The 26,910-nt window shown below is 43.9% G+C and overlaps 1 protein-coding gene across 1 annotated transcript in view; it reads right to left on the reverse strand.

The window, feature by feature from the left end:
• Window positions 1–26,910, reverse strand: part of FGD6 (FYVE, RhoGEF and PH domain containing 6) — a 119,522-nt gene that overhangs the window by 64,146 nt on the left and 28,466 nt on the right. Inside the window, exons 3-5 of the mRNA XM_006118299.4 lie at window positions 12,730–12,868; window positions 7,290–7,357; window positions 7,165–7,195 (exon numbers count right to left, since the gene is read on the reverse strand). Coding sequence (XP_006118361.2) covers window positions 7,165–7,195; window positions 7,290–7,357; window positions 12,730–12,868 — 238 coding nt within the window. The remainder of the gene's footprint in view (window positions 1–7,164; window positions 7,196–7,289; window positions 7,358–12,729; window positions 12,869–26,910) is intronic.

A 26,910-nucleotide genomic window follows, 5' to 3' on the forward strand; every position in this document is an offset into this window, starting at 1 on the left:
TTTGATTGCTTCTTTGTAGTATTTGACTGCAATTTAGTTTATGCTACAAAGTCTGAATCTAATCCTTTGATTTCTAAGGGAGTAAGTTATTTTTAGTGTAGATATGCTGCGAGATCAGCAACAAGCTAACCCAGAAGTCTCAAACCAGTGGCATGGCTCCACTGAAGCCCAAGAAGAGTGCACAGTGGAGGAGTTACAGTCGCATAACCTCAGATCCACACCTCTCAAATATGAACGTGCTGGTGGTTGCGGGTAAAGCAATGGCTAGCTCTTGGAAAGCCACCTGACTTCTCCTCCTGTGCCAGCACTGGCCCCTAATGCAGATGGACCTAGGAGCAGCTCCTGGGCTTGTGGCTACAGGCTCAGGCAGCATCCCACAGGCCCAAGCCTCTCTTCTCTGTTTCTAGCACATAGTTAAATTATAAGAGCATTTGCACCTGGCCTTAAGGGTAACCAAGTAGATGCTCTCATCTCAAGTAGCTCATGACCTGCTGTTGACTGGCAGTCAGACACAGAAAAAAAGAGGGAGGGAAAGATATACCAACCAGGGGCAGAAAACAACAGGACAGACTAAGGAGGGAAGAAGAAATGGCAGCTAACATATGAGGGCATGGCTGTGTGTGGGGGGAGGGAAAGGGGGGGCGCTACAAAAAAAAGGTGGCACCCTTCTGCCAATTCTTCAAAGGAGGGAACCTGCACCAGAAAATGTTTGGGGCCACTGAGTTAGCCTATGCTGCATACTGAATTAGAGCGTTCAAAATAAATCCCACATACTGACAGTATGTGCTTGTGCACTACACGCAGGTATGAGAAGCAGCTATTGCCCTACCGATGGTTGCAGTTTCCAGCCACTTACAGCAGCTTTGCAGTTCAGTGTCTCGACAACAAAATTGCCAACAAACCAAATCAGTGGCCGATTTTTGAAAATGTATTCCTGTATGTAACCGGTCAAACACTTTAACCTTTCAAGATACCGTTTCATGCATGCACATATGTTAGGAGCTGGAAGATGAGAACATGAGACACTTTGAATTCTTCCTGCTCTATGACACAGACCACGTGACTGGGAATATCAAGTGCCCAAGTTGATATATTTTAAAAAGACCTGATTTTCAGAAGTTTGGCTCAGTACAATCTGAAAATCAGGCACCCATTTGCCATGTCTCAAGATGGACCCCCAAAAAGCAAGATACCTACAATCACTTATGACAATCTTGACCCCGCAACATAATCTGCTACAGTCCTGTATAAATCTTACAGGAAGCCTAGGGTCATGAGCATTAATTCACTTTGCTTAGTGAATGCTCAAATGACAAATGGAGTGTGCAAACCCTGCTAAGCTAGCATTCTCTAAACTCAACATCCATCAAGCTCACAGCAGGTGACTTGCTAGATCTGCCATTTTAAAAAATGCTGATTTAATGCCTGCTGATGGGCCTGTTTTCTTTTTAGCCAGCTCCTAACCATTATAGCTCACCAGTAGCAAAGAGTTTATTTGTATTACAGCAGCATACAAAGTCTTCCATGAGCCCGTCATGCACGACATTGTGCAAACACCCAGAAAGACGTACTCCCTGTTTTGCAGAATTTACCCCACCCATTACACTGGCATGTGGGTAAAGACAACCAAGAAGTGACTAATCCAGAGACTCCATCTGATAAAACGTTGACAACAATTCTCCAAAGGGAAGAGCACTAATAGTTACAGCTTAATTTTGTTCACTCTACAATTGCTGAGGCTAAATGAGTCTTTCAGAGCCACAGGTCTTGGAAAGGGGGCACACACGTATACCTACTGACTGTTCTGGAGGGAGACATTTGGCCGGTGCAAGGCATAAAACCTGCTGGATACTGGAAGGTGGGAAAGAATGCAGGTCCTGCCCCACGGGTACTCACAAATGCAGAGAGTAAAGGTTGTATAGGCTCCCTGCCTTCTGGGGTATGGAACATTTCAACCAGTGATAGACAGCTTGCTTGTTCTTGGGCTCTGTAATGCACTGCAGCCAGATGAGAGTGGTCTTCTGTACTGTGCATCCTCCCTCAGGCCTGAGTATATCCCTCTACAAGCCAGTCAAACCCCAAAAGATGGCAAAACACTATACTGTAGACTGCTGTTATTTTGCTTTTTGCAGCTCCTCCAAGGAAAGTTTCTGCATTTTAATAGAATTTCATCCTCCAAAAAATGTGCAAGCCGACAGGATTATAGTTAAATGAGTCCTTCACCCCAGAGCAACTCCACTGACAGAAGTCATTCTGGTAAACTTCATTGTACTAAACTGAAGGCCAGTATCTCAACAAGTGTCTTAACACCAAACATAATGCTTAGGAAAAAAACCAGCATTCAAATGGGCTCTTGGAATGTGTGAAGGAGTTCTTTCAGCTAAACCAACTTGGTTAATATAGCCAATAAAATGAAAGCAAATTTACACTTGACTGTGTAAAGCCAGCTTGCACCTAATTCTTTAACTTTCACCTCAAGTGCTGTTAATATGATTGTGTAAAATGGCACCTTCTCACTCAGCTCTGCTTCCTGAGTGTGTTAAATATCATGCTTCCTGACTTCAGTGATTAAAAAAAAAAGATTGTATTGTTCTGTACACCTGTTAGTGCTGCAGAGCCAATGTTGCTAAGACCAAGTAAGCCAAATTCTACTTCACTGTGTACACAATCCACAGAATTGGTTACTCAGCTCCGAGTAACTGCAGCTGATGAAATACACTGGGCCTCTCTTGGCCAGCAGAACCTTTTTGTTACAAGTGATGAAGCACAGAGTGGAAAGCGCCCAGGCTTAACTTTGGGCGTTCAAGCTGAGTTACTTGGCTGGCAGTCAATAAGTTCAATAAGTGGAACAAAAACTATTGGGACATAAAAGTGGAATCCTACAACAGCAGTTTTGCAGTTACTTTTCACACAGAACCTCACTTTGGGTATGTCTACACACAATTTTTATTTTGGGAGAAGGATGCAAATAGTGCTGCGCATTTGCATACTTCCGCTGGTTTATTTTTTTCCGGGAAGAAGCTCTTCCGGTATTTACCCACGTCTACACGCGGCCGAATTTTGAAATAAACCCCTATTGTGAAAGGCCCCTTATTCCTCCTACAGTGAGGTTTACAGGTGTCTTTCTACTCAGATACAAGCTGGATAGGATTGATTTTGTTCTGTTTTTATGTTGTGGTACGTACACCTTGGTGAAGCACAGTAGAAGAGTTAGTTGAGACATTGTCTTAAAGACAGACACAATATATAGTGGAAAGGTTGGAGGCAGCATAGAAAGGAATAGTGGAGTGGACTGGAAGGAAAAAGGGAAGACATTATTCAACACCCACACAGATTTCTATATTCTACTGCACTTTTGCCATCAGTCCACCCCTTTGGGAGGATAGGGTGGACTGAAGCACCCTTCCTCTCCAATTCACACAGGAACATTGCTGGCTGTTCCCCTTTGTCACAGAGTGAAGGGAAAGTGCACTGTTTGCTGCATTCCTCACTCTGGCTGGGAAGCACAGGGGGCAGATGAACCTGGATCTGTCCCAACTGGGGGACAAGCACCCCTTCCCCGGCTGCACTTACTGGAGCTGCTGCAGCCAGAGAGAGACACTTCTCATCTAGCCCCACACTGTTGTGGTGAAAGGGTTGGTGTAGTCCTTTCTTGCTCAGGGCAGCATGCATGCTGAACCCCTCATCCCCAGCCCCACCCCAAAGCAATGATGTAAATAAAGAAAAATAAAATTAATTGAGTTAAGAACCCAGGCAACACTAGGTAAATCTTCTAGCATAAAATAAGAAAATGACACTCAGTGACAACTGGCAACTCTACGTTTCTCTTAATGCAGCTTTCTGTATTGTGCACTTCAGTTTACTAGGTTTAGAATCTTTCACTCATTAAACAAGCCATAAGGATTAGCTAAACTAAACTATTTTTCTAGCAACATTCAAAATAGCAAACTGCTTGGGAATTTACTTTTTAAAATCACACTTCTACTAAAAGGCATAGAAGAGTCTTGAAGAATGATGCACTCCAAAGTGAATTCTTTAAGTTACTAACCAATTAATTCACTAATCATATTAGGGTTATTAAATTTTGATTAACTAACTAATCGAATAGTCAATGGGATTTCCATCAAATATTCGATTAGTCGATAAGAACTTTTGCATTCCACCTTTGAAATGTACAAGAGCCCCAGTGGGGACTCTTGTGCATTTCAAAGCAGAAGCACCTGCATGAAGTCCGGGGTGAGCAGAGGACTCTCCGTTGGCTCCACGCGACGTTCCAAGAGTCCAGCAGGGACTCTTGTACATTTCAAAGTTGGCCACTGCTGTATCCCTGCCCCGTCCCACAGAGCTGGAGCTGGGGGGGAACCAGCTTTTAAGCTGGCTCCCTCCAGTACCTCCTCTTCTTCCCCCTCCTTGCTGCATCTTTGTGAAAGAGGTAGCGGGGAGGGGGCAGAAGCGACTAGAGTGTCAACTAGTAAATTAGTTGTTTACATCCCTAAGTCATATCCACACCTTCATCCACATCCTTTTCTCCCAAAAAGCAGTTTTCCTTATAGTGTTTCATTCATGCAACTAGGTGCTACATGTTCTTCTTGCACTGCTTAGACTTGATACATTTTCCTTTCTTAAACAGGTAACAAATTTCTTCAAAATAGTCCCATATAGCATCTCTCACATTCAGAATCCTTGGGGCTGGGTGTGGGTGGGTGTGTGTGTGTGTGTGTGTGTGTGTGTGTGGCGGGGGCAGTAACACCCTTTCACCTGCCTGGTGATTCTGTTCCTTTTCTGCATGGTTTTATGAGAAACTCTCATTCCGGGCACATCCTTTTTCCTGGCACAACCAAACCCTTACCTTGCTTTTGGTGGGCCTAGTTCTTAACGTTTAGGAAGTGTTCTTGAATAAACAGACTAACTTATTCAGAGACAGACAAATTCTCTCAAATACATATTTGATTATATCAAAATCCTCTTATTTTGGAACATCATGGCCACAGACCATAATGGTGATACCCTATTTTATTTCAACCTAACTCAGCTTTTACAAGGGAACCCCATTCTATACTTCTTGTTCATTGGGACTTACTCCAAAATTAAGTGCATTCTAAGCCAATCTTAGCTTTTTTGATAACTTGATTTAAATCAATGCTCTTTTCTGTGATTTAAATCAATCCACTTTAGCCATGAGGTTTACTTTACAGCTGGCAACTAATTAAAAACTTACAACTTATCTATTTAAACATTATCTCTTCATAGTGCTTATGAACAATGCCTCAAACAGGTATTTAAGATGTTCAGTGCCTGTACTAAGTACAATGCTAATTGTAAATTATAAATTGGCCATTACTCTTTGACGTGGTCTTTAAAAATTTGAGCCCCAATACACTCAATTACTCAAAAAATATAACAAAAATCAACAGGTGGCTTGGTAATATTTTTGTTTTCTGTGTTAGAGAGAATGTCAGTTTTAAAAGCACAGAAAAAATACAGCCTTGTTTCCAATCCGGCAGAATATGCTGCACAAGAGACTTCTTAGTTAAAAACCAAAAACATTTAATATATAGACTCTTTCCTCCCTGAGGGAAAAACTTCTTGGGAGAGGTAGAATGAAGAAAACTGAAAATCAGGAAAATCACAAAAAACGTGATTACAAACTTTATCAGTATACTCTTCTGATGTAAAAAAATAGTGTGCTCTCAACTTACTAGTTCTGTTTATACAATCCACTTGCAATACTTTTGCTGTATATCTTTCAATGTGTTAGACAGCAAAATCAAGTGCCAATTTGCTATTTCTATCACCTTCTAGAGCAGTGGTCTCCAACCTTTTTACACCCAAGATCACTTTTTAAATCTCCGAACAGGCGAAGATCCACCGCCCCACCCCTTCCTTGAAGCCCCGCCCCTTTCTTGAAGTCCCACCCCTTTCTATTCTCCTCCTGTCCATCATTTGCTATCCCCAGCCCTTACTTATACACTCTGATAAATAGTTCATTTTTAAATTATGCGATGTAGAAAATTAAAATCACATGTTCATAGTTATGAAATAAATGGTTTGTTTTTTATTCATGCTATTTACAACTAAAATGAAGCATTTATAATTATACATTTTGTGGGGACAGAGTTCTGTGGCTGGGGGCAGGGGAGAGGGGGCAGAGTTCTGCAGCAGGGGACAGAGTGCCAGTGGGGACAGAGTTCTGCAGGTGGGGACAGAGGAGTGGGGTGCCAGGGGAGGCAGAGAGTCCCCTGTATCTGCCTCCTCCCAGGATTCCCCCACCCCCAGAGGGAAGCCAGCGCGTGCCTGCCCTGGGGCCGACCCCCCGGTGCAGGAAAACCCCGTGCACGCCTGCCCCAGGGCTGACCCCGCGCAGGGAAGCCCTCCGCATGCGCGCCTGCCCCAGGGCCGACCCCCCCCCCCCCCCGGGCGCAGGGAAACCCCACGCACACCTGCCCCAGGGCTGACTCACCCCTCCTGTGCGGTGCAGGGAGCCGATGCTCCCTCCCGCAGTACACCCGGCAGAGTAGCTAGATCAAAGGTTTGATACCAATTTACCAACTATACTTGAACATTAATTTGCACCTTTCCATTAGTGGATATTGGTATTGTATGTGTTTCCATAACAGCCGGTAATGCAAAATACATACCAAGTTACAGCTCAAAACATACAGTACTAAAATGATGACTGTAGTACAAAAGACCGGATTTAAATAGATTATTTAGAAATCAGGCAAAATATTGTTCTTGTTCTCTCTCCCATATATTACATATTCAAGTTGGTAAGAACATTAAGGATTTTTTAAATATTATTCAAAAGTTTCAGAGTATTATTTATGGAGAATGATTGTTTAGCTGGAATAATTCTGATAGTTCATTAACAAATAAGGAGCTGTAGTAAAACAGGGACATATTCTAACATTTAATCCAAACGCCTATTAGTTTAAATGGAAGTTTTGAATGAATCTCAATAAAGAAACAATGACAATACATTTATTTACCTATTATAATTGTTAGGGAAATATTCTAGCAACTATAATTTTTATACTGATGCCTAATTAGATTTATTCACTGTTTTAAATGGGGAAAATAATCAGAAAAATACAATTTAGTACAAAACTGTGTAAATACTGATTTTAAGAGAAGAACAAAGAACATAATGTACAAGATACTCACAATGTGCAAGAGCTTTAGCACATCCACAAATCTGTTAGAAAAGTAACAAAAAGCAAATTATTACATTTGAACTGCAGAATTAAAATAAGCTGAATAAGTATTTTGAGTTCAGCATTAACACTTACACTTTCTCCGAGCTCATGATTTCCTTGGCAATATGGTAAACTTTCGTTTTCTTTCCAGATGCTTTACCCTGCAGATAAAATTATATGTTACCCTGTGTACACAAATTGCACAAAGATGAACTTCTAGCCAAACTTCTTACTAAAAATATTACTTTATACTGCTTGAAATTCTGTTGGTATTCAAACATTAATTCTTGTGAAATTGAATTTAGAATATATTTGGATAGAATGATGTGTAAATGCTAATCTATAAATAAGCAGTAGCCTCCCTATCTAGAAACTGGAAAGCATCAGAGCCCATATTGAAAATGACAGCTGTCAGCTGCTGAAAGAAATAGCGTGTGGATAATACTCAATATCCATATTCATCAATAATTTAATTGGCTTATTTGTGAATACTGAATATATATATATATATATATATATATATATATATATATATATATATATATATATATATGCGCTCAAATGGGTTTTAGGAACATTTGTCAATAGATTTAGAGGGGTAGCCGTGTTAGTTAGTAATAGAAAAAAGTTAAACAACTAATAAGTTTTTTTCTCTTCTCCTTTCCCTCCCCATGCCCTCTCTTTTGCTGCTTTTTATTTGCAACTTGGACCCCTTAAACTCCTTTCATCTGAAGAAGTGTGTTGTGCCCACAAAAGCTCAAGATGCCATCTACATTTTTTGTTAGCCTCTAAAGGGGCTGCAGGATTATTTGTTATTTTTTTTAAAGTTGTGTCAAAAGATGAACACAGGCTTTGTTAATTTTTATGCTGCTTTTAATAAAGACAAATTTACCAGGAAATAGCATTTTTTTTCTTTTCAAAGTAACTGCACATCTGTCTTAAACCTCAAAGAATGAACTGAAAGTAAATATAATCAATCTTCCTTAGATACTCTATTGTACATAAAAATATGTAATCTTTCTAAACTAAGATTTCACTCCTGAAACACAAGTGCACACAAACATACATACATACATATATATATACACACACACACACACACACGCCTCATTATGATATGATAACACAGACTGACTTCTAGTAGTGCTGTTTAACCCAATCACACTAGAATGCCACTCTCACTTTCACCCAAAATAAAAAAAAAAAAATATAAGAATTCTCACAACTAATCCCCACAACCAGCTGTCTGATTTTTAATCCTTGAATTATGGGATCCCTGAAGAAGAAAAGTGCTAAATAAGTATAAAATAACAAATCCCCAGTGAGTGAGTGTGAAAGGAAAAGAGTGAGAGAGATATATGAATATTTAAGATATTGGCTAATAAAATGGAACATTAAATTATTTGCTTTACAGCACAACTGTGCTACAAACATGTACAAAGGATACCAGAGAATTTACACTTTAAGGCTCAGGCCCTCCTCAAGCTGTCACCCAAATTCTATCCTTGTGATAGAATACTGATGAGCTCCAGTGAAGACAATGGAGCTCCACGGGGGCGGAAGAATCCGCCTACACACAGCAGCTTGCAGGATCAGGGCCAAAGCTTAAGATCAATTCAAAAAATGTGGTACAACAAACAAAATGATGGCAAGGTAAGAGGCATGCAAAGATGCTTTTGCACAGTTTAACTGTATGCACAGTTTGCTTTTAAAAACTAAAAAATATATATATATATATATCTCTATAGCAATAGTCCTGGCTTGCCACCTGCTTAGCTGTTACATGATGGCACTATGTCCATTATCAATGTAGATTTTCCAGTACAATGAGGAGTTAAAATAAAGGAAAGAGAACATGAAAATTCATCCTAGATAGGCAGGTATGTAACACAAAACAAACAGTAGTAGGCTGAATTTCTGGTGACATCATATGCAGAACCATAGCAAAAGAGCAAGAGGGATTTACCTTGAAAACTTCAGCTGTTTTTATTCAGCTGCTGCATACTTGCTAATAATTTTTAAATGAACTTGTGATATTTCTTGCTGAAAGTTTTATTGCTTCATTTCCTATTTCAAAAAGACTAATGCAGATGCAATCCCATACAATTTTATTTCTATCACTATTGTAGAATGTGGAATCAATAAAGTGACACTTCATATGGTTTGCTGATCTCCAGGAATTTCAGAGGCCACATACTGTATGTTTGTTATTCTGATGTCCCAAAGCACTATCCAATCCAACCAAAGGTAAGGAAGAGAGCTATCAAGCCACACATCTCAGAAACTAAACTATGAATGTCAGAGCAATTTGTGTTACCCACTAGTGAAGCTACAGTGATGGGAATATTCTGCACTTACCCAGTGGCGTTTATTAAGTGCTTTACAAACAAAGATATCACCCCCGTTTTATAGATGGGAAATGAGAGACAGAGAAACAACTTGCTCAAAGTCAAAACACAAATGAGAGTCACAGCTGCAAAGAGAATCCAGAAGGCCTCTCTCTCAGTAGATACTCTCCCTCCAGTCTAGGCCATTGTTAGGCCATAGTATTAACACTGCAAGCTTTGGTCTAGATTCGAAGCTGTCCTTTGAACAGCAACTAGCATATACATTATTGAGATCTGGAAACAAAATTATAGTTTCTACAATCCTCAGTTAGGCCTTAACACTTTGTACTACACGTTGAACCTTTCTGGTCCAGTATTCTCTGATCCAGCCATCACAAATGTTGCTGGACCACAGAGCCCTGGGCCAGCAGAGTCCCAGCATCCGCCAACCAGGCTAAGGAGCTGAGAGCCCAACGATTTGTTAACAAACCCTGGGAGAGCTCAGAGCCTGTCAGAGAGGCTGACCTGGTTGGGTGCCAGACCAGGGAGGTCCAAGCTGTACACAAACACAATAATTTCAAAAGTGAAATTAGTGAATGGATATGATATCCATTCATATCAATGAGGTTTGTTTTTGGCAGAGCCTGCACATTAGCATCTAAAAAGAATCATTAAAACCAACCAAATTCAGGCATTTATATTATACAAGGATATGGAACACAACCTTATCTCTTTCTTTACGGAAAGCATAACTAAGTATATAGGAGTAAACTTACATGCAGTCTGTAATTTTGCAAGATAATAATGGGCATCGCTCCATAAATGACAGTTGAAAAATAATTTTAAAAGTAATCATTAGAAAATAATAAAATGCTAATGCAAAATATGAGTGAGATATTGCCCATTTATTTTTTCAACACCATTTGGAAGATCTCTCAGATCAGCTGTCACTGGAAATACCACATTGTGTTTGTTCAGTCAGAAGACCATTTGGAAGGCAGGAAAATTTGAAGCACAATCTTCAAATTTTGGGTGTCAAGAGTCTCTCAATTTACAGGTGACAGAAAGGTAAAAGTTGAGGTGTCCCTTTTCAACAGTTGTACTGTACTCACTGTTGTGGGCAAGAAATATAATTAGAGACTGGATGTGTGCGCCAAGAAAAACAAAACAAACCAACCAAACAGCTGATTAGCAATGCAAAGATTATTTCATTTTCCTCTGCAGCTGCAAGAACAGTTAAGAAGTTTCAATCTAGAGGCAGATCTTTGGTAAAGATAATCTGCAGTTGTCAAAGTCCACATGCCACAGGCCAGCTGATCAAGTTAAAAAACAGATGGCTCGCCACCAGTTCCAAGTTACATGAAGGTAAGAGTATATGAGTATATTCTATGAAACACGAAATGTTTAATGAGCAGAGCAGCATTGCGCTGCGTGTTTCTAGGAATGCCCTTCTAAGTGTGGTGAGAAAGATATTTCCAGTAAGGTGTTAGCTGATAGAACCACACACAATTTTGGTTAGCCACACAGCAGCAGGCTGTGCTGCTGACTCCCACCCACATCCCAACCTCCTCAAGAGAAAAGTTGATTAATTAAGATCAGGGTTCAGGGAACTAGCAGAGAGATATGAGGAAATTCAAAGCTGTTACACAACATTTGCACCTTGTTGAACTTGAGCTCTTCTTTCTGACAATGGAAAATTCTGTATCTAGTTCTTCTTGGCAGGCAGGTGTCTGAAATAATATTCCACCACAATACAGCAAAAATATACCTGCCCTGAAAGGAGGTGAAACAGCAGATATTAATGAAAGCAGAGACTAGACTGCAGTGAGGTAGGTTTCAGGGATGTTGGGAAGCTGAAAGCAACTTCTGCTGAGGATAAGAAAAGATGACAAAGGAAGCCCCGGGAAAGGAAATAAAATCTCACATCAACAACTGATTAAAAAAGGCTGTTTTATTACCCAATCACCTGTGGCTTGAAAGAGGAAAAGGAAAAGGAAACACATTGGGTGCCTTCCAAAGACATGCCATCCAGCATGCACAGCAGCAAAGAAACAACTGGAACCTAGGCATCATGGCTAAGGTGGCTGCAGGACTCTTGGGGCAGAACAAGTCTGCTAGGATGGGCTGCAAAAAGGATCTTATGGAGAGCGCACGCTGCAACACTTTACCTCACTTTGAAAGCACTGAATTGTAGAGCTATAACTGGTCCTGTGCAAGCTAAGTAACCAGGACTAGCAGAGAGAAGAAAAGAAAATCCTCTTTAATAGATACCTCTGCTTTGATGGAATAGGTACAATCAGGAAAGCCCAGAAGTCAGATCAGTAACTCTAAAATCCAAGAAACAGGAATCATACACTGCTCCCAAAACAGGGTGAAAACTGGGTCCTCAATCTCCTATGACTCTTAGAAAGGAGCAACTGAGCAATGGTCAAGAGGCAGTCTCAAGTGTTTCAAGTCCAAGGAAGCTACCAGTTTGTGGACTGTGTAGGCAGCCCAAGATAGTTTACTGATATAGAAAGCTTTTGTGGCCGAACATGCAACTCTCAGAGTGCTGTTCTGCTGAATAAGAAGCTGTCACTGAAAAGTAACTTTTCCTTCCTCAACACTTGGCTGGAACACTCCTATACCATCATAGTTTCATAGGCCCATGCCCCTAAAACCAGTGAGCTGGCACCTGGAGGAGCTTCAGCTGTTCTAGTGACCTGTTTTCCAGTCCCTACGCTTTGGAAACTGACGACTAGGGTTAGAGAAGCCAATGTTTTTCAGTTTACCCCACAGAAAACAGGAAACTCTGGCACTCAAAGGTCCAGAGCATGAGATTGAGAACTTCAGTAAACGTGCAGTGTAAACCATGCAGAGCAGTCAAGTTTGACTGCTTCACACTTCACTTCAGTTTGTGGAACTCTACATAAATAGGTGGGTGGTGTGTAGGACTACAGGCCCACAAGTCTTTGAGCAATGCAGCACATAATTTTTATGACTATTCCTAAACACGGATTCTTCACATCAAGGACCTCTGCAAATCCACGGGAAGTTTGAAGCTTTACAAAAAAATTACCATTATCATAGTTCAAAACACATCTGAAAAATGATAGCTTATATTTATACATGACATCTCTCGTGCACATATTCCCCTAGTGCCCTTTACAAACCATATGGGAAACTGAAGAATACTAATAAGCACAACTTTAAAAATCAAAATACACCTGCTTCTCCTCTTGAAGATCCAGTTCACCTTTGCTAGAATCAGAATTTGTGTCGTCTTCCTCATCAGAACTGTTGATAATTTCTTCATCCGACTGAATGTCTCCCAGCATCGCATTGTGGTCACTGTGATCTGATGCCCTACAAGTGGGGAAAAAACCCACATGATTGGTTTATATAAGCATAATTTTTCATTTTAATTTGAAAACCTTTCCACCAGAGCAACAGGGCTAATTGTTACTAGAAGTGCAGATAGCTCTGGAGAAGCAGAGTAGATTTTCCATAAAGGACCTATGACTCTTCATTGCCATAAGCAGCTGAGTGCCATACAAGTTAAATAGTCAAAAGGGTTTTATGTTTTCATCCTTCACAGATGCCAGAGTTTATCTCCATCATCCTGAAAGCCAAGCTTGAAACCCCTGCTAGAGAGAGAGAGAGAGAGAGAGAGAGAGAGAGAGCGCGCGCGCTCTCTCTCTATTTCATGTGCCAGAGGGATAAAGAGAGACTGTTTGTTTTGCTCTGCTCTCTCATGGGATCTCTCTCTGCTCTCTCACTGAGCATTGTTCTATACATCGTGCTCAATTTGACCACCTTTTGGGGGGGGTAGGAGTGGGGGTTGTTTAATCTTAAATAGAGGTACATAGACATAAAAGTTGAGGCTTGATTATCAAGGCATGCAGTAGTTAAATAGTTACATTAGGCTGAAATTAATGGTACCTAGGGTCAATTCAATACATACCCACTTTTCTGAAAAAGAGGTGGCAGAATATACATTTTTGTGATCCATAAAATCAATGAAAATAAAAACAAAGACATTAAGCCTTTCATACAGCTGTCAAACCTATAAATACAATCTGGTTTGTAGTAATAGATTCATGGGGGGGGGGGGGGGGGGAGAGAACCACGTGTCTCAGTTTTCACTAACTTTAGCCACATTTGTAACTTGCAGAGATTGTGTGCGATAAACATGCATGCTGACCCTATGCACAGTCCTCCTTCCTCTAACCAAACTTGATGCCTTAAGAAAGGACTTACTGTTTCTCAGGAAGAAAATTCTCAAGCAAAGAGGGGAAAAAAGAAGACTACTAGATTTATAATAGCCGGTTGCTAGTTAACTGCTTCTTATAAGCAGCACAGAGACAGCAGAGCCCAAAATGTTCTCAAACTCACACAGGAACAGGTCAATGTATTTTAGCCTCAGGAAGAGAGAAACTTACAAAGTCTTAGCAACACCTTCAGCTATGGAGTTAATCAGCTAATAACGTCAAGTTAAACCAAACCAATACAAAGATTGTGGGATCAGCTTTCAAAGCCAGCAAGGTGCTCAATGCCCTCCTGTCCCATTTACTCCAATATATGTGGGCAAAGAGTAGTTACTTACCCTGCAGTAGCTCTGGTTCTTCAAGATGTTACAGTCAGGATGGATCCCATTGCAGGTGAGCACACGACGTTTTGCAGGTGAGCACACTGGATGTTTTTTGTACAGCAGCATCCAGCAGGCTGTGCATATAACCTTTGTCTCTCATAAAAGAGGACGCGGAAACCACGACCTTTCCTCACACCCTCATGATGCAAAGCCCATGCAGGACCAACCACCCTTGCAAATTGGTGGCTGGACAGCAGCAGTCCCTCAGGCCACTGGTAGTGAGTGCCAGCGGAATCAAACAAGGATTGAAGTACTGCTCTCCTGAACTTGGCATGAGCCTTACTAACCATCTCAAGCACGTAATATTTTATGAAAGTTGGGGGATGACTCCTTGTTACAGTTAAGGATGTTATTTTACTAATTGAGTATTCAATGCAATTTTTAATGGCTACTCGATTAGTCGATGGGGAAGGCAGCCAGATCAGTCCCGGCTCGCAGCTTTGCATTTAAAATGTAGTAGGAGCCTCGTGGGCAGGCAGCCCAGTTCAGTCCCTGCTCACACTAGGTCTGGGACCAAACCCCGCTGCAGCTCTGCAATTTAAAATACAACAGGAGCTGGGGGGAAGGCGTGATGGGGGGAGGGGGGAGAAGGCTGCCCAACTCGTACTGTGCTTTAAATTGCAGAGCTGCAGCAGGATTTGGTTCTGGCACGAGTCAGGACTCAGCTAGGCTGCCTGCCTGGCCGACAGCAGCCCCAAGCTGCAGGGGCTGCTGTTGGACCAGCCTCCCCCGCAGGAGGAGGGGGGCAGGTGGCACCACGGAGCCGGTGCTGGGGGACGACAACTGACTTTTAAGCCAGTTCCCCCCAGCACTGACTCCTGCTTTGCTACCCCCTTGCTGCCTTGGATATAGAGGCAGCAAGGGAGGGGGGAACGCGAGTAGTTGACTAGTCCACAATTGGCTTACGTTCCTAGTTACAGCCTTGCAGATTTTATAGTGACACATTATGGAAGTGGGTGATAAATGATCTAGTGAGTGTGGCTTAATGTCTGAAAAGAGAGAGGCTCGCCAGCCAACTGATAGCACTGTGTATATCCACTTGGAGAGTCTTTGCGATGAGATGGCCTGGCCAGAAAAAACTACAAGAAAACTGGGAGAAAGCAAAAATGGCTTAGTCCTACAATAAGACTTCAAAGATATAAACACCAGAGTTCTGGAATGACTGATCAACTGGACACTGTGAAACTGAAAGTAACTAACCAGGCAGCAGAAGAGACCCCCTTCCCAAAAAGGGCAAATACTGTATGGTGCCTGTATTGGGCTGGGAGCAATAAGCACAGCTGGGGTCTGTGTGGTTTTCACAACCAACCCGGCAGGAGGGAGACATTTTCTCTCTCACTCACTCACACTCACACACACTCAAACTCATGCCTGGACTGGACCTGGAGCCCCAAATGTATTTTGTTCAGAGTTATGAGTATTTCGGAATTTAGAAGATTCCCAATTGTTAAAATAATAGTATAAAGCTCTGAGTATCGCGTTGTTCCTTTCCTCCCATCCAGAAACCAGTCTTGAACTTGGAGACAAAGGATGATGGAGGCAAGCATTACCATCCTGAACTTGAGGGTAGGTATGTATTTGGTCAGTCTCCTTGGGTCTAGGATAGGATGAAAACTTCCCTTCTTTGTCAGAATGAGGAAATACTAGAAGCTGCCTCTCTCCTGGGACTTTACTGGAATCTCCTCTATGGCTCCCAGATGAAGCTACAAGGTCATTTTTAATTATAGCAGGCTTTCCTGAGAAGGGAAGAGTATACAGGGTAATGAGTGGAACTGGATGGAAGAGTCACAGGCAAGGATCATCCTGTGTTACAACAGATCATGTCTGGTGGAATGGAGGGAGGCAGATTCTGCATGTAGCGCTTATTCACTGTATCTGATGTGGCTCCCAACCAAGCTGTTAAGTTTGCTGACATGCTGTAGGACGAGGGTGCATTGATGAGGAAGAAGAACGGCAGTGCCCTCTGCTCTGTTTTGGCTTTTTTGTTTCTGGGCTTGTATTCAGGATGTTTGTGAAGGTAAGGCAGGATCCAGAGCCTTGAGTGGGAGGTGGGCAATAAGGCTTGTGGTATAGCACGGAGATGAAAATACCTAGCGAGCATAAGGTGGCCTTCGAATCTTTCTGAGAGTGCAGAGAGCTTTCAGTCTACTAAATACCTGTGTGACGGGGCATTGCCGCCCCGCACTCCCGAAACCTGAAACCACTGCATGGATGGCCTCCCACCACGAACAAGGAGGGAGGGGGGAAGGAGGCGGGGACGGTGGAGACCTGCACCGTGCAATTCGCGGCACGGCCACATCAGGGCGCGCCGGTGGAAGTAGGGGTGAGGCGCACGTAGGAGGAGGGGAGAGGCGATGCACAGCATGACGTCACTGGCGCGGAACTGACGCCAGAGCGCAGAGGGGAGCAGGGGATTCAAAAGCAGAGGGTAAGCAGTCAGATGGGGAGGTGGAGAGTAGCCAGGGAGGTAAGAGCTAGAGGAGGACGACGACGGGAGGGAGACTGAACGGCCTCGGCTAGTAAGCCGACAAGGCGCTCTGGCGGGGTTGAAGTCATGCAACCAGCGTCTTGACAGAGGGACCCCAAGAGTCTGAGAGTGGGGAGAGGAAGCAGCCCAGGACAGGGCAGCATGTTATAGCCCGCGGGCCGACGCATTGCAGCTAGGAGCCCCGTCAGCCAGACAGGACCGGAAGCAGTTCCTGTCCTTAGGGCCCTGGGCTGGGGCCTGTAAGTGAGGGTGTGGCTGCCCCCCATAGCCAACAACTGCAATTATTGGCTCCAGGGAATTCAGGAACTGGCACTCCCTGAGTGGGACCAGTGACCTTGGCGGCAAACACTTGCGAGGGCTTGCGAGAGACCGTGTATAAGACCCAGAAGGGAAAGCTGACCAGGTAGTGGGGACTGCACAGGGGCTGTAGTAAGGCCTATGGCCATACCGGAGCGAACGCCCAAGGGGCCTGGTCACAACCTGCTTGCTCTCAAAGTTCAAGTATTTGACTACAGCCTGTACCCCTCTTGGGATACCCAATGTTTGGAGCTATCATGCCCTGTGCTTCATCACCATGGTGGCCAGGGACTTTGCAATGGTGTTGGAGGCATACATTGCAATGCTGATCTTTAAATTATTGTGTAGTGCTGCTCTGTTGTTGTGTAGAAGCAGTGTGAGGAAGGATGCCACTTGGTCCCAGGCTAGGAACTCGTATCTGGCCACTAAGGCCTGGCAATTAGCCACAGGCAGAAGAATATGACTTTCTTTCAAAAAGGTTGAGCGGTTTTTGGTCTTTGTCCTTGGAAGTATTCTTGCACTGCTTAATCAATAAGAGAGGAAGTGCTCCATCCCAGCTAACACTGGGTCCGGGGGCTATCCCTCCCCTCCCACCACTGCAGCTCTGCAGTTTAAAAGTAGTATGAGCCAGGTGGGAAGGTAGCCCGCCTACCAACTACATTTAAACTGCAGAGCTGCAGTGGGAGTAGGTCCCAGATCCAGTGCAAGCTGGGACTGAGCCTGGTTTGTTTAGCCCTGTCTCTCACCAGGTCCAGCAGCCCCTGTCCATAGAGGATCCCAGCGAGGAGCTGGGACCTCTGAGGACACGGGCTGCTGCCAGAGCAGCCTCTGCCCACGATCAGCCCTGGCCACTGTGGACAGCGACTGCTCTGTGGGATGCAGAGCAGTTTCTGGCCCCTGTGAGCCTGGGCCTGCCATGGGCTCAGGCTACTTCACAGCAGCCTCCCCACCGCTATTACCTGATAGAGGAAGCAGTGCAGGGCGTAGGGGTAGGTGGCACCGCGGAGACGGTGCCGGGGGGGGGGGGTGGCGCCCCCTCAAAAATGAGGTTTATAGGATCTTTCGAAAAAGGCTTTTCTTTTTTTCAAAAGAACCAAGTCTAGACCGCAGTTTCACTTTCAAAAGAGTGTTTTTGGGAAAAAAAAAAAGCCGATGTGATTATGCAAGTGAAGCATGGGAAATTCAAATCCCAGTTTCATTTGCAATTTCAATATGTCTAATTTACGTCCCTCTTTCGAAAGAGGGATATAGTCTAGACATAGCCTTAGAGAGAAACAAAGAACAGGCGTTGGTCATTAGTCAGAGAAGCAACCTGAATTAGTTATAGCTTAAGTCTAAGGAGAAGGAAGAGAGATGTGTATCGCTGCCTAAAGAAAGGTGAGGGCCTGAGTGAGCATTCCTGAAGAAGACTACAGAGAGGATTACGGGTGCAATTACCCTGAAACTGAGACAGACAGTATATCTATAGCTCTTAGAGAGAAATAATTTCTTATCTGTTCTCATGACAAAAACAAGAGGCACCACACTATTTTCTAACCCAACCCCATATTTCTATTAGTGATATTAAATGCCTCACAAGGTATAATTCTGTCACACTAGCAACCGATACTAACAATATTTTCTTCTACTTCTTGGATGAGATTTTCAAATATACACAGGGGATCTGAAGTAGATTTATAGGTAGCTTTGAAAACTTCAGTCCTTATATTTTCACTGTTATTTATCCAAAGTCCTTAATATCCAAGCTTCAGTATATTATTGAGAGAACTGCTAGACTTTATGTAACATGTAATTTGAACTAATCATCTTGTGTCAAAGGTAGAAAAAACAACACTAAAAGTTCCATTTTTTTAGCAAATGATATTCTGATTTTTGTAAACATAGGTTTCTGAAATTCTATGATCCCAGGCCTGCCGAAGTCACTGCTGGATATTTTGAAGGGGGTAAAAGTCCTTCACATTTTGGAAAGGTTCCTAAATTCAACTTCATGGTACACTTATGTGAGATTTTCACCTTGAACAAAGGTTTGTCTGGATACTTCATTAATATCAGAAAGATAACGTATATAAAATTTGTAACAAGATTTATCTTACTATATATTTTAGAAATGTGTCTCTGTCCATCTGACTAAGTCTATTTGTTCAAGAACTCCTCCTAAATGTTAAGAGCTAGGACCACCAAATTCAGTATGCAGCTTCCTCTTATAACTTACAGCAAGGCAAGCATTTGGTTGTGCCAAGACAACAGAATGTGCCTGAAATTTGATTGTTTCTCAAAGAGGGGCGGGGCTGGTGAGATGGAAAGTTATACTATAGAATGACCACAGGGATGCTGCAAAGGGGGACAGCTATAACTCCACTGGGCCAGCATGGGGCATGATGGAGAAAGGGACAGCTATCTATCATATATTTCAGAGAGTTTGGTTTTGTGTCTGATAGAGGAAGCAGTGCAGGGCGTAGGGGTAGGTAGCACCGCAGAGACGGTGCTGGGGGGGGTGGCCCCAGACAGAAGACATGCACCCTCTCCCAGGTGTGCCACTGCAGCTGTAGCGGACATAGACAGGCATTTCTCACCTGGCCCCATGATGCTGTGATTAGAGAGGGCTGGGGTTGTGCTCTTTCCCTGTGGCAGCCTGCGTATAGTACCCCTCATCCTCAGTTCCACCCCAAACAATGATTTAAATGAAGAAAAACAAAATTTGAGTTAAGGTTCTGAGCAATGCCGGGTAAGTCTCAGAGTACCAAATAAAAACAAAAAGCAGTTTAAATGCTACAATAGTATACACAGCCATATTAAAAATATGTTATCAGCTGGTATTGTGGAACATACCTCAGCCTATGTGACTATACCTCAGATGGTAGATGCATATGAGCTTCTTGAATGTATAGGGAAGTTCAGAGTGTCTGATATAGTTTGAAAGGTCTCTCTGAGACCAACAGGACACACCACAATACTCCAGCCACGTTTCTTATGGTCATTTTATTTATACACAAAAAGCACTAGCGATCAGAGCTGCCACAGTGCCTCAGAGTAATTCCTGTTCATCTTTACAGTCCATTCATCATGCTAGCTATTTCCACAGCTCAGTGGATCACTGCACAACACAATCCCTCAGTCTTGGATCTCAGTGGTTTAAAATTAGGATAATATTTCTATGTAGATTATTAATGAAAATCAATCCCAATTTACTAAGTTTTGTGGACTACAACTATCTTGAGTGCTTATGGATGCAATGCAAACCCCATTCAAGAATGAAAATACTCCCATGGGATTTAGATCAGCCCGTGTTTCTTTTAAGCTGTACACTTGTGCAGCCACTCTTAAAAAAAAAAAAAAAAAAACTGTCACCATGTATTAATTCTCTCTAATAACCCAATTTTCTACCAAAGCTCTCTTCATGAAGTAGCTTTTTTTTCCTGTTTTAAGCACCCACACTGAATTTTGTAATCCTACTCTCTCCCAAAATCTCCATCCTGACTTTGTTTCCTCTTTGTCAGATATTCTTTGCCCATAGCCCCAGATTAATAAGCTGTTTGGTAAGAGAAACTTCTGCATTATCAGTCATGTGAAACACCTCACTGCTAACTCACTAAACTGTCCCTTGAGTAAGAATATCCTATCACATCATGTGAGTCAGCTGTCTATAGATAGATGTGGTTAAGCTTTTTTTTATTTATATAAATGTAAAGATAAATGTGTCTGATAATGTAGCATTTCAATGGTTATTTAAACAGTAATACTATATTTTTCTTATTTGCTATGTAAGACACCTATAAAACCACCTATGACACTATACACACACACACACACACACACACACACACACACACACACACACACACACACACACACACACACACACACACACACACACACACACCACATTTTAAAAATGGAAGGACAAGATATTTTGGCAATTTTGTAAATTACGACAGCAATTCTGGCAAGAAACAAAACTGCTTATGAGTATGCATCTCTTGTGGATTTCTAAACTAAGTATATTTGAAAATGCTATAATTAAAAAGGCAACTGTTTTTAACAGGTTTTTTCCCTGTGAAGTATATACATGTCAACTCCATCGTAGTTATAAGGGATGTTATATATCAATTAATTAACTAATTGAATAGTTGATGAGAGTTCCATCAACTATTTGATTAGTCGATAAGGACTAGCACATGTTCCACCTCTGAAATGTGCATTTCAAAGATCCATTTGTGCATTTCAAAGTTTCAAACACCATGTGGAGCCTGGGCCAGCAGGGAGTTCCACGTGGCATTTTAGTTCTGCTGGGGCTTTTTGTACATTTCAAAGAGGAAGCACCACCGCTGTGCCCCTGCCCCAGCCCACAGAGCTGGTGCAGGGTAGAACCGGCTTTTAAGCTGGCTTCCATCACCACTCCCTCCCTCCTGTCCCCCAGCTGCCTCTTTGTGATAGAGGCAGCAAGAGCAGGGAAGCGACTAGTTGACTAATGTGTTGACTATCCGATAAGCTTTTGCTTATCGGATAGTCGACTAGTCACTTACAGCACACTTGGTACTGAATGCTATAACCACTAGGGATGTATGTGCTAGGGACGTTAAATACTGGTTAATTGAATAGTTAATTAACCTCATGAATTCTTATCGATTACTCAACCATTCTATAGTCCCTGGGGGTGAAACTAGCAGCCAGTGCGCTCCAGCCCCGCTCCGGAGGAGCCCCTTGCCACTCCACGCTGCTGATTCTGTATCAGAGGTATACCTCCTTGGATGAGGTATACCTGGGTGGTCGACAAATACCTTTGATGTCACCACCCACGTGTCCACACTATCGCGCTGAGCCGACAAACAGATGATCAGCTGTTTGTCGGCTCAGCGCGGCAGCCATGTAAATTTAAATGAAGCGGCGATTATTTAAATCGCCGCTTCATTTTCCTATGTCTGGTAGCCTAATCTACATGCCTCTGGCAACAGAGGCATGTAGTCTAGATGTACCCTAAGGGGCACAGTGTGCCGGGGGGTAGGGCCGCGCGTGCACTGTGTGCCCGGGGTGGAGCCATGCATGTGTTGCACGCCCGGGGTGGAGCCGCGCATGCGTCATGTGCCTGCTGCCCGGGGCACAGGAATGGCTTGAGCTGGCCTTGGGTGAGGGCAGGCAGTTGCTGAAAAGAGGGCTGGGGCTTGTCTTCTTCAGCTGGCCCTTCACTCACCGCCCAGGAAGGGTTCATTATGCAGGCTACCCGGGGAAGAGAGCACAACCCCAGCTCTCTAGTCTGAGGGTATTCTAAGTTAGTGCAGATGCATGTGGATTCTGACATTGCACTTTAAATGCACTACTGAATTTCAGATTCTTCCAGCTGATGCCAGTGTAATTCACAGTCCCAGCAGCTGCTGACTATTGTCTCTGGGGTTCTTTTCCCTGTCTCCATATTTGTCTTTAAGACATATGTATTATACAGAAAGATTAAATGAGGATGGGAGGTAGCCTGATGCAACATAATTTATTAGCATCAGTGACAGATGCACAGAAATAATAAGCTCACTTTGGGACCACTTTCCCTTCCAGACACAACATTTGAAATCCACATGGGGACTCCCTGGGCTGCTCTGGGCTCCAAGTGGGCACTTTCGCTTCAAGATTGAAACGCCGCTGAGTCCCATGCTGAGTCCCAGGGTCCATGCAGCACTTCCACTTTAAAATGTCCAAGAGCCCCAGTTGCAAAGTTGGAATGCCGTCGCTGTGCCCTGCCCCCCTCCCACGGAGCTGGAGTTGGGGGGAACTGGCATTTAAGCCGGCCCTCCCCAGCACCTCTACCTCTCCCCCCTACACCTTGCTGCCTCTTTCTAATACAGGCAGCAAGGGCGGGGGCGGGGGATTGACTAGTTGACTAGGGTGTCGACTATGTGATAAGCTTTTGCTTATCCGATAGTCAACTGGTTGCTTACATCCCTAGTTCTAAGATCTTTGCCTGAACCAGACAACTGCATACAAGCTTTATCTTCACATAGGCTTTGTCTCCACTTAAGGTAAACCTGGTGAAAAAGGGACCCTGATGGCTCTGGTCAGACCACTGACTGGGCTGTTGACGGTCCAATTAGCAGTACCATGCAGTGGGGCTGGCAGGGTCCCTGTTAGTATCCACCTTGCTGGGCTCCTGGGAAGTAGTGGCACATTCCCATTCTGCTGCTACGCACAGGGGCAGCTAGAGGGCTATATGCATGCCATCCCTGCCCCAAGCTCTGCTCGTGCAGCTCCCATTGGCTGGGAACCACAGCCAATGGAAGCTGTGGAAGGTGGTGCTGTGGACGGGGCAGCGTGCAGCGCCACCTGGGCACTCCTCCACATAAGAGCGGGAGGGAGCACAAGCAACTGCTACTGAGAGCTGCTTGAGGTAAACACTGCCCCAAGCCTACACAAGCACACCCTGCAGCATCCCAACCCACTACCCCAGCTCTGATCTCTTTCCTGCCCTCTGAATCACTCCGTCTCAGCTGAAAGCACCTTTCTGCCCTCCAAATCCCTCATCTTCAGCGTCTTCCCAGAATACATTCCCGCCCAACCAGAGCCCTCACACCCCCCACACCCAACCCCTTCCAGCCTGCCAGCCCTTCTGTCCTTCAAACCCCTCAGTCCTCCTAGCAGAGAGCACCCTCCTCTACCCCAAACCCTTCATCCCCAGCCCAGAGACTGCACCCAAGAAACAGCCTTCACCTCCTACATCTCAACTCCTCAGCCCCATCCCGAAGTTCCCTCCTGCACCTCCAACTCTCATTCCCAGCCCCACACCTGAGCCTGCACCCTCTGCTGGAACCTTTATCCCCACACACACTCCAACCCCCTGCCACAGACTGGAACTCCCTCCTGCACCCTGAACCCCTCATTTCTTGGCCTCCCTCAGAACCCCTGCCCCAGACCCGGAACCTCTTCCCACACAGCAACCACATGCCTTAGCCTGGAGCTCTCTTCCATGCTCCAAACCACTTGGATCCACCCCTACCCTGCACCCAAACCTATTATCCCTTACCTCACCCCAGGAGCCTGCAACCGAAGCTGGAGCCCTCAACCCCTCTCAAAGCCCCCTGCAGCAGCCTCCACTGCCCCCTCTCACTCTGAACCACTCATTTCTGGCTAATCCCTGGAGCCCTCATCCCATCCTCCATCCTGTCTCTCTCAGTTAGCCTAATGAAAATGAGCAAGCAAGGGTGGGGAGAGTGAGTAATGGGGGAAAAGGGGCAGATGGCATGAACAAGAGGCAAGGGTTAAGGTTTTGTGTAAAATCACTTCAGGATAACTGAAATTCATTGTCTCCGCCAGAGGCATAGTCCATTTGTGGCCCTATGCAGAAACACTTTTGCCTCCCTCCTGCACAGAACACACAGTAAAGAGGGTCACTTTGAGCAGCTCAGGGCCCAAAGTAGTTGGCTTGTGGGCTTATGCCTAGTGATGGCACTGGTCTCCACTTGGATTATACAGAGGGACAGCTGTTAGCATTAGTTAGTTAAGTCAATTTTTTTTTGGTACATCAAAAGATGTAGCCACAGGGCTTGTCTTCACTGCAACTGTTAGCTCAGATCAGTACACTTGAGTCATTCCATTCCAGACAGGCTAGCTCAAGTGAACAGTAATAGAGATGTAGCCGTGTTAGTCTGATCTTGCTGAAACAAAAGAGAGAGGACTAAAAGCAGCCAGCACTGGGAAACAACAGCCAGGCTACAGACTGAATTAGTAGTTGAGGATTTGTTGCAATTCAGGCTGCTGTATCCCCACTACATTACCAGCTTGACCATCAGCTGCACTCAAGCTTTGACCTACACCTGGGTGGCCAGCCTACTGGAGCTTAGGGCACCAGGAAAGCCAGAGATTTGCATGTGGGGAAAAAGACTGGATTAGGGGGCAAAGCTCAAAACTATAAGAAGCAGTAAGCAATGAGAGGGATGTAAGTACACGGAGTAACCCCCATATATCAGTAGGTCTTGCTCCAGCACAAAAAGCAACAGATGAGATTGTTTGCCTTGTCATAATGTCAAGCCAACAAAACAATCAGTGAATTCTGACCTTCCTTTTGTTTTGCCTCAAAGGTTAGAATTGTGAGTTTCAATGATAAGTGATTGTGAGCTCTGCCTTTGCAGATACTCAGAGCACTGAAAGATAGAGGAACCTCTGCAGAATACTTTTTAAAGAAATAGATCAAGACAGCTGTCAGGATTCACACCCCCTTTAAGGGTACAGTCTCTTCTCATCTGTCAAAGAAGGTCATAGACAAACACAGGTACCCTACATGAACACTTAGAGCCTTCAAACAGCATGACTAGAACGGAGGAGGGGAGAGAGCAATCAAGCACAGTAGCAATTTGATTTTAGAGAGTTTGGACATTTCTATCAAAACCATGATAGTTTTGATAATTATCCTTTTAGAAAGCTTCAAGAATCCAATCACAGTAGAGAAGCCAGAAAATAATCTTGTCTTTTTAGCTAGCAGATATTTTTTACCTCAGATCAAGGACACTGCATATCCTCTCCCTTCAGCGAGCACTTGGAGGAAGTTGACTCTCCCTTCCACATAAACGTTTTGTGGATTTTTCTCTAAGATCTCTCCTGAACTGATGAGTATCTGGTGGTTAAGTATTTATATAAAATGTTTACTATGCCACTTTTCTAATCATTATACCATATTACATACACTTGCAATATTGCATTGCCTTTGAAATCTGCTAACACAGAATACCTTTTTAAAAAGGGAAAACTAAACCAAACAAGTGCTATTTTTCGTTCCTATTTAGCTCAGATATCAACTGCAGGCTACTCCTTCCAGAAGTAGCTAAAGACAGCCCTTATAGCAGACTGACAGTGTCCTGTAATTGCATACGAATTTTTCATTGTTCTGTTAAAGCTTTAATTGATGATTCCTCTATGCACCTCCTGGAAAATGATTTTCTGACAAAATTCTTTTTTAAATAACATCCTTTCTGAATCAAGTCATTCAACATATATAGGAAAGGAACATGAACAACATGTACATCTAAGTCAGTGTGTCCAAATCAGCCTCACTGCACAAACCATGATAAGCAGAACAGATACCATATACAGGTACTGAAATAACTCCACAGGAGCCGTTGTAACATAGCATGCCAAAATACAAATGCATGTTATAACGTGCATATCTGACATGATGGGGCTGAAACACCATCAAGCATGCTTACCAGAAAATGCAATATTCAATGACCAAATAGAGTGACTTATATCATTGCCTTGAGACCCGGACAAAGAAAATCCTTCATACCCAGATCTTCCCTTCATCAGGGCTAAGTAAAGGCTATCTTCAGCCATACTTCTTCCAATGTGGCCCTCCCCTATTAGAATTAATAATAAACACGACCACTGCTGTGGGGCCTTCCTTATGGAGGTACTTGCTAGGGAGCCCAGTATCACTCCTTTTGAATCAACCCGGGGCTTTCCTGCTTCCAAAGGTGACTTTGGCTAACAGGGACCCCATCTGGTGTTAAATGGCTCAGATTAGAAATTCAGTGAGGTTCCTGTGAGAAATACTTAGGTACTAGTATTTAGGGATGTTACATTTTGATTGACTAATCGAACAGTCGATGCAATTTGATAAGGGCACCTCCGCCTTGGAAGTGTAGAAGCAGCCCCAGGGGGTGTTGCAACACTTCAAAGGCGAAAGAGCTGGGGGGAGCATGGGGTCAATGGGGCAGTCTCCCACTGGCCCCGTGCTCCCCACGGCATTTCAAAGTGGCACCACCCCATGGAGCCAAGAATCAGCTGAGGATTCCCCAGCTGACTCCTGGCTCGGCGTGGCACTGCCACTTTGAAACACTGCAGGGAGCCCGGCCTCAGGCTCATCACGGCATTTCAAAGTGGTGGTGCTCTGGCCCCAGGCTCCACATGGTGCTGCCGCTTTGAAGCACCGTCTCCTCTTCCCCCCCCCTTGCTGCCTCTTTCTGAGACAGCACAGGGAGGGGGGGGAGGAGGGAGACG

The sequence above is a fragment of the Pelodiscus sinensis genome, chromosome 1, assembly GCF_049634645.1.
Source record: "Pelodiscus sinensis isolate JC-2024 chromosome 1, ASM4963464v1, whole genome shotgun sequence".
NCBI classification, from domain to species: Eukaryota; Metazoa; Chordata; order Testudines; family Trionychidae; genus Pelodiscus; species Pelodiscus sinensis.